General features: G+C 44.9%; 1 protein-coding gene and 1 long non-coding RNA gene across 4 annotated transcripts in view; one reads left to right on the top strand and one right to left on the bottom strand.

Annotated features, from left to right (window-relative positions):
* Positions 1-4948: 4948 nt before the first annotated feature.
* LOC129380570 (uncharacterized) lies at positions 4949-11959 on the bottom strand. Its single transcript, XR_008608707.2, has 3 exons — positions 7800-11959; positions 5646-5768; positions 4949-5388 (listed from the first exon to the last, which is right to left on the bottom strand). It is a non-coding gene; the product is annotated as an uncharacterized lncRNA (long non-coding RNA).
* Positions 11960-13622: 1663 nt separating this feature from the next.
* LOC126545741 (ras-specific guanine nucleotide-releasing factor RalGPS1-like) overlaps positions 13623-16211 on the top strand; it is a 77019-nt gene continuing 74430 nt past the window's right edge. For 2 of the 3 annotated variants that reach the window (XM_055061952.2, XM_050193700.3), the window contains exons 1-2: positions 13623-14109; positions 14574-14683. In XM_055061952.2, the coding sequence (XP_054917927.1) occupies positions 14037-14109; positions 14574-14683 (183 nt within the window). In that variant the 5' untranslated portion in view covers positions 13623-14036. The remainder of the gene's footprint in view (positions 14110-14573; positions 14684-16211) is intronic. The other variant, XM_050193702.3, reaches the window with a different exon arrangement.

The raw sequence follows: 16211 nt of genomic DNA, 5'->3' as shown, positions 1-16211 counted from the left end.
TAAAAACGGGGGCGAAAAAGTTAAGGTAAAAATTCCTTTTCATTTATAGCTAGGGCTCCATGTTTTCGGAGTTAATTTTTCTTGAAATTAGGAGGGTGTTTTTCGGAATTTTTTGGCAGAAATTTGGCATTTATCGGAGTTTATTTCTCGTAAATCCCCAATTCTCTGAAATTCGGAGTTTAATTTTGGATTATTCTCAGTACTCCAAAATCATAGATGAAATGATATCTGAACACAAAAACATAAAAACACAGGAAGCGTATTTTAGTGGTCTGGATGGTTTGAACGCACACACACACACACGATCACAAATACCTAAATACAAAATAACTGTGTCTGTGCGTATTACAACCTTAAGGCTTGTTGTAATAGACGCAAGCATACTTTACAAGGTTGCTGTCACTGATGGAAGTGCGCTCCTTTCGATTGATTCTCAGCTTTGAAAATGCCCTTTCAACGTTTGCGCTAGAAGCAGGGAAAGCCAGGAGACTTGGCATGCAGCGAGAAAGCGCTGGACAGTGTGAAGTCTTCAAAACGACAGGGGCTCAACAATGTTACCGATTTCATAGTTCTGATAGTTTGCAAAATCACTCTTAAGTTTACTCATGTCGAAACACTAACTTAAATATCGGCACATAGGTTTCAAATGCGCAGGGTAGCAAATGCTTCACATTTGGATTCACAGTTTGAACACCACCAAAACGATTCAGTGATGTACTGGAGTGCATCGCAAAGATTCCTCTCAACTGTCTGTCTCCACTTATCAGCGACAGCAGCGTAGTATCCATGAAGGTCTGCGACAGTCATTGAGCGGTGATTCTCGTCAAGGAGATCCAACAGACTTGTGACATCTGCTGTGAAGACCTCAGGTGGGTCACGCAGTGACCCACCTGAGCTACACAACCTGGGTACACAAACCCTCGGTATGGGGTAAACCTGGTGTACCAGGGTGCCCCATGCCTCAAATTCCTTAATGATTAAGAGCACAGCGCATGATTTCATCTTAAGAAACCTCAGCTCTTAATCAGCAAGTCGCGCACAACTTCAGGCGATGAAACAAAAGTGTTCAGCTTCTCACACTTATTTCCCTTGGCATCATTGCTTCTCAAGACAGACAAAATGGCATGCCAAAAGTCCAGAACATCTTCTAGGGTTTCATAAAGAGAGAACCACCTAGACGGACATTCAGTCTTCAGCGACTTCATGGTCATGCCCATGGCCACGCACACAAGACCAACCTTACGGCGCAGCTCCCGCGACGACTTCAACAGGGCAGGAAAGTGCACAACAAGATTGGGAACTACCTTAAATGAGCTCGTCTTAATTCCATCCTCCAGAGGGTCGTTAATTAGGTGGCACGGATCTTTGAAGTGAAGTGCCTTGAAATTGGGGCTGGAGAGTTGCGAGTCCTTGTGAAGCTTCTGCATGTAGGAAGCTGAATTGGAGCACAACACAGCTTCCGGACAGGCCGCCATTGGAATCTCAACCTGGCAACGTTTAATGCTAGAACATTATCTAGTGAGGCGAGTCTAGCAGTGCCATTGGAATCTCAACCTGGCAACGTTTAATGCTAGAACATTATCTAGTGAGGCGAGTCTAGCAGTGCCATTGGAAGAATTAGAGGGCAGCAAATGGGATATAATAGGGCTCAGTGAAGTTAGGACAAAAGAAGCATATACAGTGCTAAACAGTGGGCACATCCTGTGCTACCGGGGCTTAGCGGAGAGACGAGAGCTAGGAGTAGGATTCCTGATCAATAAGGATATAGCTGATAACATACACAAATTCTATAGCATTAACGAGATGGTGGCAGGTCTTGTTGTGAACCTTAATAAGAGGTACAAATTGAAGGCCGTACAGGTATACGCCCCTACATCCAGTCATGATGACCAGGAAGTTGAAAGCTTCTACGAAGACGTGGAATCTGCGATGAGTAAAGTCAAAACAAGATACACTAAACTGATGGGCGACTTCAATGCCAGGGTAGGCAAGAAGCAGGCTTGAGACAAGTCAGTGGGGGAATATGACATAGGCTCTAGGAATAGCAGGGGAGAGTTATTAGTAGAGTTTGCAGAACAGAATAATATGCGGATAATGAATACCTTCTTCCGCAAGCGAGATAGCCGAAAGTGGACGTGGAGGAGCCCGAACGGCGAGACTAGAAATGAAATAGACTTCATACTCTGCGCTAACCCTGGCATCATACAAGATGTGGACGTGCTCAGCGAGGTGCGCTGCAGTGACCATAGGATGGTAAGAACTCGAATTAGCCTAGACCTGAGGAGGGAACGGAAGAAACTGGTACATAAGAAGTCGATCAATGAGTTAGCGGTAAGAGGGAAAATAGAGGAATTCCAGATCAAGCTACAAAACAGGTATTCGGCTTTAACTCAGGAAGAGGACGTTAGTGTTCAAGCAATGAACGACAATCTTGTGGGCATCATTAAGCAGTGTGCAATAGAAGTCTGTGGTAACTCCGTTAGACAGGATACCAGTAAGCTATCGCAGGAGACGAAAGATCTGATCAAGAAACGCCAATGTATGAAAGCCTCTAACCCTACAGCTGGAATAGAACTTTCGAATTTAATCAACAAGCGTAAGACAGCTGACATAAGGAAGTATAATATGGATAGAATTGAACATGCTCTCAGGAACGGAGGAAGCCTAAAAGCAGTGAAGAAGAAACTAGGAATTGGCAAGAATCAGATGTATGCGTTAAGAGACAAAGACGGCAATATCATTACTAATATGGATGAGATAGTTCAAGTGGCTGAGGAGTTCTATAGAGATTTATACAGTACCAGTGGCACCCACGACGATAATGGAAGAGAGAATACTCTAGAGGGATTTAAAATCCCACAAGTAACGCCGGAAGAAGTAAAGAAAGCTTTGGGAGCTATGCAAAGGGGGAAGGCAGCTGGGGAGGATCACGTAACAGCAGCTTTGTTGAAGGATGGTGGGCAGATTGTTCTATAAAAACTGGCCACCCTCTATATGCAATGCCTCATGACTTCGAGCGTACCGGAATCTTGGAAGAACGCTAACGTAATCCTAATCCATAAGAAAGGGGACGCCAAAGACTTGAAAAATTATGGACCGATCAGCTTACTGTCCGTTGTCTGCAAAGTATTTACTAAGGTAATCTCAAATAGAATCGGGAACACCTTAGACTTCTGTCAACCAAAGGACCAGGCAGGATTTCGTAAAGGTTACTCAACAATAGACCATATTCACACTATCAATCAGGTGATAGAGAAATGTGCCGAATATAACCAATCCTTATATATAGCTTTCATTGATAACGAGAAAGCATTTCATTCAGTCGAAACCTCAGCAGTCGTGGAGGCATTACGAAATCGGGGTGTAGACGAGCCGTATCTAAATATACTGAAAGATATGTATAGCGGCTCCACAGCCACCGTAGTCCTCCATAAAGAAAGGAACAAAATCCCAATAAAGAAAGGCGTCAGGCAGGGATATACGATCTCTCCAATGCTATTCACTGTGTGTTTACAGGAGGTATTCAGAGACCTGGATTGGGAAGAATTGGGGATAAAAGTTAATGGAGAATACCTTACTAACTTGCGATTCGCTGATGATATTGCCTTGCTTAGTAACTCAGAGGACCAATTGCAATGCATGCTCACTGACCTGGAGAGGCAAAGCAGTAGGGTAGGTCTAAAAATTAATCTGCAGGAAACTAAAGTAATGTTTAAGAGTCTCGGAAGAGAACAGCAGTTTACGATAGGTAGCGAGGCACTAGAAGTGGTAAGGGAATACATCTACTTAGGACAGGTAGTGACCGCAGATCCAGATCATGAGACTGAAATCATCAGAAGAATAAGAATGGGCTGGGGTGCGTTTGGCAGGCATTCTCAGATCATGAACAGCAGGTTGCCATTATTCCTCAAGAGAAAAGTGTATAGCAGCTGTGTCTTACCAGTACTCACGTACGGGGCAGAAACCTAGAGGCTTGCGAAAAGGGTTCTACTTAAGTTGAGGACGATGCAACGAGCTATGGAAAGAAGAATGATAGGTGTAACGTTAAGGGATAAGAAAAGAGCAGATTTGGTGAGGGAACAAACACGAGTTAATGACATCTTAGTTGAAATCAAGAAAAAGAAATGGGCATGGGCAGGACATGTAATGAGGAGGGAAGATAACCGATGGTCATTAAGGGTTACAGACTGGATTCCAAGGGAAGGGAAGCATAGCAGGGGACGGCAGAATGTTGGGTGGGCGGATAAGATTAAGAAGTTCGCAGGGACAACATGGCCACAATTAGTACATGACCGGGGTAGTTGGAGAAGTATGGGAGAGGCCTTTGCCCTGCTGTGGGCGTAACCAGGCTGATGATGATGGTGATGACAGCTACATCAGCTAAGGCCTTTCCAACCTTCTGAAAAGCGGTTTGTGTCAACGCACCAATCAGTACTGTCCCAGACAACGCACTGACGTCCTGAGTATGTCCTCAGTACGTGCTCGCAAGGACATTGCAACGTCCGGAAGACATCCTCTACTGGTCCTTGCAAAGGCCTAGAGAGGTCCTCATGTCCGGCCTCGGCACATCCTCAGAACATCCTCAGGTAGTCCACAGGGATTTTTCTAGGATGTTTTGAGGACTTATTAAGGTGCACTCTAGGCTTCCTGGAATGCTGAATTTTCGCATTCAATAACCTCATTTAGCTTTTAACAGAACGTAACACTAAGGCATGCTTATAGGCCGCATATATTGCTGCGTCCAGAAGTCGATCATTAATGAATGGAATGCCTTGGTAGCCTCGGCTTGCTGGTTAATATACAAGGCTAATTTACATATATTAAGCAGCCAATGCTGACAGGGCATTACGTGACAAAAGTAGCACAAGCTCTTGCCATGATCAGCTAATTTTCAACACATGCACAGTAAGGTTTGGTTCTGCTTAATTGCCTGACGTGTGGTTGCACATTGACTCGGCTACTTCATCTATCGCACGAAACTCCATGTTGAAGGTGCCATGAGCACCGTGCCCAGATAATGTCAATTCTGCCTTTTGAATCATGGATGAAATTCCGGCTGGAAGAAAATAATTTTTCTTTACCAACGAAAATTAATCTAGCTGGTTATAAAAAGTATCTGTAGCAGGCAATGCATACGGGTAATGGTCATGGCACCTGCTAAAGCAAACACAAATATAACCAGTTTCCCAATGACTAGAGTTTATTATGAAAGACTGTGGTGGCACTTGCCAAAGCCAACATTTCTTCAACGAAGTGCAGTTTCCTGACTAGAATATTATGAATGACTATGCTGGCCCTTGCCAAGGCCAGCAATATTCTTGAACAAAGTGATTCCTCTTGAACTTTGAGGCATTTAATCTGAAAAATCTGAGTGCACATCCAGTGAGCCTAGAAGAAAATCATATACTGTGATTATGAGCACTGATAATGACAATGGTTCTGCAAGAATATAAATATTGCAAGTACAGCAAACGCCAACTTCTCAAACAGGCATCCCATGCAGCTATGTTGGGTGCCAGACAGCATCCAAATTGTCATATGGGGATCAAACCCATAAGCACGAGAACAGTCGCCTCCAAATGCTAAGTATTCATGCAAGATAATGTTTTGAGTATTTTTCACGATAGTCTAAATACAAAACTCACATTGAGATGTGGCAGCCTTGGCCTGCTGTTTTCGCAGTTTTTCGCCAGAGTGGTGCAGCCACACCTTTATTACACTCTCGACATCACTTCTTTCTGATGTAGGAAAATTTTGCATTACAGCCCCTGAAAGATGCATTGGAGATTACTTATGCAACATTGTGTATATACAAGCTCAAAGCCAAACATTAACATTATCCAGAAACAACAGAAAATTACATATTAGCCATCTTAGCTTGCCCAAGTACGATAGTACTTGGCCCAGCTGGTTTAACATCCTCAGCTTGACATTTACGAAGTATGTAAACCCGCACAACTTTGACTTTTGAAATCGGGAAAGGAAATGGTTCTACCAAGTTTCTTTTTACCTACAATATGGGGAACCAGCGCGTCGAAAAGAGTGCGTTGCACGCCGCCCTGGCGACGAAACGCGGCATATTCCAGCCGCTCGACCAGACGACACGTCCGCGGCCGTATTATAGTTCGTATGTTTCCGTTTTCGCGTCGCTTCAAGTGAAGAAGTGATGAAAGAAACTTATTAAGCTTTATATATTTTTCACAGTGTGTCGCGGCAAGCACGTGTGTCCAACGGTTGCGCCATGTGCCGTTGCCATGCTTGTGTGGCAGCCTGCCTCGCAAATCTAGCGGCTATGGTGCCAGTCGTGCTGCGCTATGGTTTCGGAAGTACTAGTTGGCCTGAAGACATTCCATACTGCTCTGGCTAGACATAAAAAAAATTCTGATGTTACTTCGCCACAGCAGTCAATGGAGAAGAAAGCTTTATCGCATCAGCTGACTCGCGCAAGCAAAGGTTTGAGTGCTCCGCTGCTTAATCCGTAACAACCCTGGCTACATTTAGCACTAATTAGATAAATTTGCCGGATACATCTCAGCGCCGAGTCCTTTCCGCATGCGCATTCTTAAAAACACATAGGCGGCTTAGTCGCGCGTGCGCCGGCAGTATGCGCACATAACTCGTATTCCAAAGCAGCTTTCCTCCCTCATAATTCTTGGCAATGGATGGATAATATTTACCTTTCGTATCGTTTGCTTGGTGCGGTGGCACTGGAAGGGGCTTGGTGGTGGTATTGCGAAGAAAAAATGGTTGGTACATATGCCGGATGGTGCATGCTATTGCTCATTTTGTTTCCGACGAAATGCCGACTGCAGATTCTGCTGTTTGGTACTAGCTGCCATGGCTGACCGTCTTCACTATCGAATAAACCAAGCATACATGCGAAATTCGATTTAGAAACCAGCCCGACACCGCTTGACTGGGCGACAAGACGGGAAATTACTCCGCTCGCCTGACTGCTTGGATCCAACGCCGCCTCCATTCTTGTTCGTAGGGTTTAGATGCAAAGAACACAGAAGGATACATCCTCCCTCATCCCGACGTAATTGTGGCACTTGTATAAGCAATAGTATCGTCGGCGTCCTTTTGTTTTCCTTTGACTTTCAGGGCACGCAACGCCACTACCAGTCGCAATTTTCATCTGTGGGAGCGGCTGCATTGTGCACGTTCTGACCGCCAGAGCAGCGCTGCAGGCGTCGTGAAAACTCCAGCGCTGGTTCCCCATAAGCATTCAGGCAGTCAGTGCCTAGTGATTGTGTCAGCCACTTGCAATGCAGAAAAACTTTTCTTTCCTTTTTGCCAAGCCAACTGTACTGCACAGCCACTTCTTGGCTGAGCAAAATTCCTAAAATGCGCTGTGTTGCGGGTCCTATGCTGCTGAACACATCCGTTGGAGGACAATTCTAGGCTAATCCTGCAACTGACATCCTCAGGACATCTTCAGAACGATGCAGAACGGACGAGGACGCCTGTACCTTTTCATGACGTCCACAGGACATCCTTAGAACAACAAAGAACGGACGAGTATGTTTGTACCTTTTGAGAACGTACTCAGGACGTCGAGTGTTGTCTGGGACGTGTTACACTGCTGAACTACTTGCAAGTCTATCATGAGGGCCCTACGTCCAGGAAGCTCGTCGTCATAGAAGGTTGCAAGCACTGCCACTGCCAGACATCTACGGACTTCCAGCGACTCGTCGATGGTGATGGAAATGGGGTGGTCTTTCATCGAAGAGCTTATCGTCGCAATGTCTTTTGCACTGACCTCATGTAGGTATTTCTGATATAGTTGATCACTATACCTGGTATCGTGTATGCTGCCAGACACTTGCTTCGAAAGAGGCTGCCAAGAGGTCTATCGGCCTGGTGCAGTGGAATCCCATCATGAGAGTGCACGGCAAAACTGGCACAGGATGTCATCTGCGTCATGGTCTGTTGGATCAGGCCCGTGTGATGCATTCTTCCAGCGAGCTTTGCTGGGATAGTTGCCTAAGGGATACGAATAAAAAGATGATGGGAACAAATTGTATTGCGACCATGTGAAGTCTGTTAAGACACCTGGCATAGGAAGAAGCGTGCACAATAAACGGAGAAACCGTGTCAGGCTGTACAAAGTACGCTTCATACACTCTCAAATAGCCGTAAATTCGGAGCACCAACAGTTAAAAAAAAGACTCGCCTGTGTCTAGACGGGGCTTCTTCAGTTGGACGTGGCGTTGCGATTGTAGATGCTCCGCAATTCTCAAGGTGCCTTTGCTATTGGCTATGCTAACTGTCGCATGACAAAACTTGCAAACAGTGACTCCTTGAGATGACGACTCTTCAAAATCACTAAACTCCTTTACGTAGTTGCTGGAAAGCTTTCGTTTCATACCCATTTTGCTTTCCCAAAATTTCTGTTCACGCGCTACAGAAATGCGTCATGTGAGCATGCCATGCTTTCTGCCAGCAGGCTTTTTGCACTTGATTCGGTCCCCTGGCGTACAAGTGCCACCAGGGGACCGTGTATCAAGATGTCTCGCTCTCCTGGGGGCGACAAGCCCTTTGTTAAATGTGCAATGAGTGCAGTCTACGAGATACTGCTGACGTGAGGAAACATTTATATCGGCCAAGCTGGCTGATGTATCAGTGACCGCTTAGAACATGCCCTTTATTGAAAGGCTTTCGATAAAGAATGGAACAGGGTCATATTGGCCGTTAAAATCGGAGTTTATCGGATAACTCCGAATTGTTTAAAATTTTACCGGCGAGTGTTTACCGGATTTTTTTTTATTTATCCAAAAACACGGAGCCCTAGTTATAGCCCACAGCACAGACATTTCTAAGGTTTGCGAGCTACGCGCACACACACAGTTAAGGGAAAAAAAAATCACAATTGCTACTTAATGAATAAAGAATTTCTGGCTGCCAATCTGCAAGCTGTGCGTAGACGTAATTTACGTGCAGCATCTACGTTTACTGTTGCAAACATTATAGGTGCCAGTTTGGGTGCGACTTCAAGCAGTTTTCTCGCTCGTGGAAAAGTTACACACCTGAAAGTGTGCATTAATGACCAGGTTTTCTTGAGCCTGTGCGTCCTGCTGGCCTTGTATTTGACTGCTGTGCATTACATTTTTGCACCCTAGTTAGAGAATCTGCATCATAGTAACAGTGGTGGCATCTATTAAATATTTGGAGCTTGTGCAAAACTTCTCACTGTTCCAAATGAGTATTAAAATGTTACCGGAAAGCTGCTGGTTTTGCAACTCTAAATAACCCTGTGTTTGGCATCGAGACTTGCTGTGACATTTAATACATGGCTAGGTCGGTCATTGAGCATCAGTTGCACATGAAACTGACCATGTGATAAGCAATGCATATACTATAGGAGTAGCTCCCCTCACTAAGACCTAGTAACACCATCCTGGTTTGTAGAGGTAATAGGTGCCACTACAAACCATGTTTTTGGTGCCCAGGGTGTAACGCATACAGGAGCGAAGAACCAGTAGCTGACCTGCCATGGTGGCTTTGGCATTGGACTGCTAAGCCCGAGGGCGCAGGATTAGATACCGGCCACAGCGGCCGCATTTCAATTGGGGCAAAATGCAAAAACACCCGTGTATAATACGTTGGGTGCATGTTAAAGAACCTCAGGTGGTCAAAATTAATACAGAGTCCGCCACTGTAGCATGCCTCAATCATTGTGGTTTTGGCACGTAAAACTACAGCTTGTTAAAGAACCAATAACATGTCAGCTGCCCTTGTCCAAACTGTGACGTACATGCCTTATAGGTCCTCTTCAGAACAAAGTTAGAGCTGCCATCAGTTATCAGCAGAAAAATTCAGAGCTTTTGGCACAGCAGCTTTCATTTTGCGCTTTGCTTTTCAAGCAGTCAGTCTTCTCGTAAACCTGGCATGTGACTGCTTTTCAACGAAGTTGGCTGCTGCTTCAAGTAGGACCACAGATGGAGTCGAGCTGAACTGGAGGGACGAATGGCTGCTGGTAATTGGCAGCATTAAACATCCAAATGTAAAATGAAAAGAACTTGGCCCACAAGGTAGGTGGAAATTTTTCTTCAAGTGCTGCATTCAACTGTGGCAAAAAAACAACATAGGCTGTGATACGATCACCACAAAGAGTAGAACCTCTTAATTTTTGAATAATCTGTTAAATGTGCATTAGGTGCTGAGGAATGTTATTTTTTTAGTGAGAACCTACAAATTGTTATGCGAGGTGCTATGACCACATAGAGCGAGAATGGCTAATACACGAAACACTGTTTTGCATTTCTCTTCCCTTGCTTTATGAGTATGGTTGCCATAAAAAACTTGGCACTGAGAGGGGTTGGTGGGGAGGTGCGAAATCTATGCAAAAATACAAATAATTAAAGTAGCTATATAGTGGGTCGATTAAGGGAGAACCAGAAATTTGGCAAATGGGTTGCTGGTGTGGAGGGTTGAGCTGGCAGCTGGCACCATGACGGAAAAACCGGTCAGGTGGCTACCTTAATCATAGTGCTGTGTGCCCACTATGCTACATACTTTCATGCAGTGTATCCACAAGTACGTCCTGTGACAGTTACAAACCACTTTACTGCTGCTTTCAATGAGAAGAGCCAATTGGAACTGAAGTGTACTGGAAGCCCTCCAAAAATAGTTGTAAATTCTAAGGAAGAAGGATGGTAGATAGCCTGTTGATAGCACAATCCTGGCTTGCAGCACTAGACCTTGTACATGTTTTTCAAAGAGGGACTTCACATATGTCTTCAAGATTACATTAGGAATCTTTTTTTTTATAAGAGTTGGTGGGTAGGTTGAGTGTTTCACAAATTTTCTTGGAAAGTGAAAATATTTCTAGTTGGTTAAAGTAAGGAAATTCTTCCATAGAAGCTTTAAAATTCAGTCTTTTGAAGTTGTTCTTAAACATCAAAATAAGAAGGTTAGTTAAAACAAGAGAGAATTGAGGAGAGGCAGGGAAGTTAACCAGAAGCATGTCCGGTTTGCTACCTGGCAGTGAAGGGGATTAAGACATAAAAAGAGAGGCACTAACTGCGCGCATGCAGGAAGGTGCACGCCAAGTCTATAAACAGTTGCAGGTGTCAGTCAACTTGAACTGCAGTAGTGCTCTCATGGTATTCTGTTCTAGCAACGCACATGACAATTGTCCTAGAATCATTGCCTTTGAAAAATATGTTGCATCCAATCAGTCGAATGCTGTTTGTAAAAATATGCCCCTCAAAAAAAATTCGATCAGCACTGCCAGGCTGACAATACTCTAGATGACGTCACAGGGGAAACCAATGAGATCACTCACCCAAGTGCCGTATCACCAATTCTACAGAGAAAATGTGCATATTAAAGGTGTTTTTTTGATCAGCAGGGATGTGTAATCTTTGAAATGCAATTATAAATCTCAATGTTTATGCCAGATGATGAGCAAAATGAGAACAAGGTAAAATCATCGTCTTGATTTTCCATCTCCCGCCTTCCCTGTGTTTTCCCATGTTTATGCCAGGCATTTGAAAGTGACCCTTACTAGAGAGCTTCGGCTTGTCTGTGTAACATATTACAGTTTGTAGAATACTGGGACACCAGATCCAGGCATCTACAGAAGCGCTGGTGATGCTCTGGTGATGATCTCGTGGCACTTTCTTCGACGGACCATTGTGTAGCACTCTCTAGAGTGCAAATCTTGAAGGCTATGCTTTCGCTGGTTGAATGCGGCGGAAGTGATTTTGGTGGCCAAAAATACGTCATAGGCATTGTGTTTTGGACACCGCAGATATATGCGAGCAGGGGGCGCAGGGGGTACACAACAGACACATAACGACGCGAAGTATCCCAGAAGCATCGCCTTCGAAGTGTTATTTAAAATTAATTTCCAAAATAATAATGTCCAAAACATGGCGCTTACGACGCGTTCCTGGCTCCACTACTGCTTCTGGCGCACGCAGTCAGCAAAAGCATGGCTTTCGAAACTGGCTTTAAATTGTTCCCCAGGGAGAGCCGTTGCTGAGGTAGCTGGGGGCAGGGAAACCGTAAAGCCCCTTAAACTTCGTAAAGTAGTGCCACGCTTTGGAGAATGCCGCCTCCTCCTCGCGCGCTCTGGTCGAGGCCGACGCCGCGTCGCTATTGGCCTAATAGCATCACGTGGGCCCTCGCGCCGTGCATCAGCGCCATTTTTGCTCGAGAAGCGTCTACGGAGTGGCGAGGAGCGCATGTTGCGCCGTTGCTATGCTTGAGCAGTGTAGGCCGCGCCACGGTCGAGGAGGGAGCTCGAAATAGAGGAGAAACGAGGAGTGAAGGCGGAGGAGGAGAGTGTCGCTACTTTACGAAGTTTAAGTATGGTTTAAAGGAATTTTAGGTAACCGCCAGTTACCTTGGTGGGTCTGACGGGTCCTTATTGAAACTATGCTTCTAGATAAGCAGCTTGTAGCTGCTGTAGCCAACGTTCGCTGTAGCCACATTGGCCCTTGTGACTACGAGACGTTCAACGTTCATTTGAGGGATCTCCAGCCGTTCGTGCGCAGGCGCGAGTAAGAGCGGGAGTGAGAGAGAAAACCCGGGGGCTTTTGCAGCGGGGTGGTGGTGGTGGTGGTAGAAACATTTTATTCAAGAAGTTAATAAGAAAGTTGCTGCGGGGGATCAAAGCTGGAAGCAGGGGCAGCCCGTGGGTTGGGGCCGCGGAGGCCGAAGCGTTCCGGGGGTGTTCGCATAAAAAATTGACTGTCCGCGATAGCCGATCTCATACACCCCTGACACGCGCTGGCGTCGCCGAGCTCCAGCCAACGGACCAGTCCGGGTTCTAGCTTTGGTGTCCCCGTTGCTGCTTTGTTGTCGTGGAGGCGCCGCCAATAATGCTAAGTAATGACACGTCGTTACATACAATTAGTAAAAAAAAAAAAAACACGATTGAGAAAAAGAATGAAACCTTTATTTGAAGCAGTGACTTGTCAGTCGAGGTGAGTACGTATAATTACGTCCAGCCGCCAACTTGTGACGCTAAGTTCACCACTACCACACCCCGCGACTGGTGCAACATCAGTCAGAACTTCTGAAGGTACGTCGGACAGACTTTCTCGCGCCTGCGGCGCTGGTGCCGAGTCAGTAATCGTCACGGGTGGCCTTTCACCCACTTGCGTTCAACCGCGGTTGCTAAGGCGCTCTGCCTTCTAGATTTTCAATATATGCGCGCGAGAAAGCTATGATCCGTCACCTATTTTACCACGCCAGCGTCCGAGCGTAAACAAACGCCCCCACTCCGCAACGCCGGCATGCCTAGGGACAAACGCCTACATAAAAACCTCCTCCGTAGTGCCTAGACAGAGTCATATATTCAAAGAGCAAAAACCCCCAATTTATCTCTCGCGTCCGCTCTTACTCGCGCCTGCGCACAAGCAGCTGGCGATCCCTCATATGAACGTCTCGTCCACAATGCCAGCACGCCTAGGGACAAACACCTACAACGCGCGCTAAGAAATCTTCTCCGTAGTGCCTAGGCAGAGTCATATTCCAGGAGCAAAAGCCCCCAAATTTTCTCTCTCGCGTCTGCTCTAACTCGCGCCTGCGCACAAACGGCTAGCGATCCCTCAAATGAACGTCTCGTCTTGTGACTGCTTGTGACGCCGGTACAAGCCAATATGCAATCCACTCAGCGTCCGTCAGCCGCAGTCCAGTCGGAGTCGTGTGGTTTGTGATGTTGGTGGTACAAGGAGTTGAGTGGGTCCGAGTCTGGCAGTTCAATAGGTCGACTAAATGCGTGTAGCAATACGGATTCGCGTTGGTCATCAGTATTTCAAGGCCAAGACTTGCGCATTGTGTTTGGCACAATACATGTGGCATGAGAAACAGCCACTCAATCTTACTATGCGCAGCCTGTGTTGGATACGATCCGTCAAATGGTAAAAGTAACCATGCACGACCGGTGTCACGTCCGTGCTGTGTTTCCCCCCATATCTAATCAGCAGATCTAAAGAAGTTACATCAGGACTATAGTGCCATTGGTTTGAACGATGACACTTATTTACCACATGATCACGAAGTGTGAAATTTTTATCTGAATGAAATACAGCGCTATGGTTCCCGCGGATGTGCGCGGAGTCCAGACTGACAGCTCGCACAATGCCGAGGCAAGTAAACTTTTCTTAAGAAGTACAGACCGTGGATTTAACATTTCACTAGCTTAAGTGCATAGTAGAGAAAATAAGAAAAGAGGAAGCCCCCTAATTTCTAGCGTTTAGGCTCCTGTAAAAGCAGGTGAAAAGAAAAATTAGCAGCCTTGTTTGAAAGGCATGTCATCAGATATGTACTACTTCGAGGTGATTTATTTCGTGATGACGCAGCTCTTATCTAGTCGCCTACGAACACAGTACAATTTGTTCGAGCTTTGTACTGAAGGCTTAATTGCTTAGTAAATTAGGTCATTAAGTGGCAAGGTATGCTATCGAAAATCGTTTTAATGCATGTTTTGCATCAGATATAAGTGCCTTTGCGCCGAGTGGCTGACATGTTTTCAGCAATGTAGTGCAAAAATGTTGACGGCATGCTGTGCAAAATAATTGTGCATCTAACTTCTAGTTGCCTATCTCTGCAGGCAGAACGCTGGCCTTGTGATGGTTCAGTGTGGAGCTTGCGTTCGGAGCAGCCCACGCCCAGCTGTGAGAGCAGCACCTTGGATGTGCTCAAGCTGGATACTGATGAGCTTGCTGTGAGTTGCCAAGACAGTTGCACTTCCTTTTTGCCCTTCTGTATGAGTGAATGTTTCCCAAAGGTATTACTGTGCAGTGTGCCTAAAGTGATGGCACTTTCACATTCACTTTATTTCCTTAAAGCCCTCACTTGGGGGTATTACATAAGGGGTGGTTTACAAATAATATGAAATACAAAGAATATCAAATGAACATTATTATTAGGCGTAATGCGAGGCAAATGCTTCTATGAAGGCAAATGAGCTGGGCATAGGAACGATGCTGTGCGCAAGGTCGTCCCAGTCTTTGGCTGTTCGAGGGAAAAAGGAAGATGCAAAGGTGATAGTACGCATGTGTGGACGAGCTACGTTTAAGGAATGTCCTATGCGATGGGATACACTGTGGTAAAATTTATGAAATAGTGATAAGCTGGCAATTAAATGGCAATGGGAAAGGGTTTGTATGCCAGATTCTGCTTTTAACGAAGTTATGCTGATGAAAAAGAGTGAATGAACCGGATGGCACGATTCTGAAAAGCCTCAAGGGCGCTGATGAGGAAATTCTGGTGAGGGCTCCAAATGGCTGATGCATATTCTAGTTTGGGTCGTATAAGTGTCTTATAAGCTAATAGTTTCACATGCTGTGAAGCATTTTTTAAGTGATGTAAGAACCCAAGTGATTTGTTAGCTGATGAGATAACGTTAGTTGCCAGTCGAGATCATTTGAAACGGTAACACCCTAGTACTTATAATTAGTGACAGCCTCAATTTGCTGGTTGGCAGTTTCATATTGAAATACCAAGGGGTTACAACAGCGAGAGAATGAGATTGATTTACATTTAGTAGGGTTTAGGACCATTAACCAATGTTTACACAAATTTTGAATGTTGTTTGTCTTCCTGAAGAGCGATTTGGTCATTATTGTAACTGAGCAATAAATAACACAATCATCAGTGTACATGTAGATTTTGCATGACACACATAATGGTAAATAATTAATGTATATTAAAAGTAGGAGGGGGCCTAATACAGAACCCTGAGGTACGCCTGACGTTGCGGGTAGGGGCTCAGAAGTATTGTTATTAATGTACACCAACTGCATGCAATCTGTAAGGAATTGTTCGATTCATGTTAAAACTGCAGGATGTAGATTTATCTGTGAAAGTTTTATGAGAAGTTGTTGATGAAGTACTTTGTCGAATGTTTTTGTACAGTCAAGGAAAATTGCATCAGTTCGTATCTTAATATTGAGATTTGAGTGTAGGTCATGAAGAAAAATAGCTAATTGTGTTTCGCAAGTTAGTCCCTTCCAGAATTCGTTCTGGGATTGGTTAAAGAAATTGTTAATATCAAGGAAGTTAATTATATGATGGCTTATATGACACTTATGATGTCTGGTTACAGTGATGAACTTCTTGTACATTTGATATTGAAGGTGCATAAAATCATCTCAGATACAAAATATAAATTATATGATTGTAACGATAGGGTATGCTGACACTCATAATTATTCTAACTCAGTTGCATTGATTTCTGTGAATATTTTTTT

Source organism: Dermacentor andersoni, chromosome 1 (genome assembly GCF_023375885.2).
Source record: "Dermacentor andersoni chromosome 1, qqDerAnde1_hic_scaffold, whole genome shotgun sequence".
Lineage (NCBI taxonomy): Eukaryota > Metazoa > Arthropoda > Arachnida > Ixodida > Ixodidae > Dermacentor > Dermacentor andersoni.
This window is presented reverse-complemented; position numbering and strand designations above follow the sequence as displayed.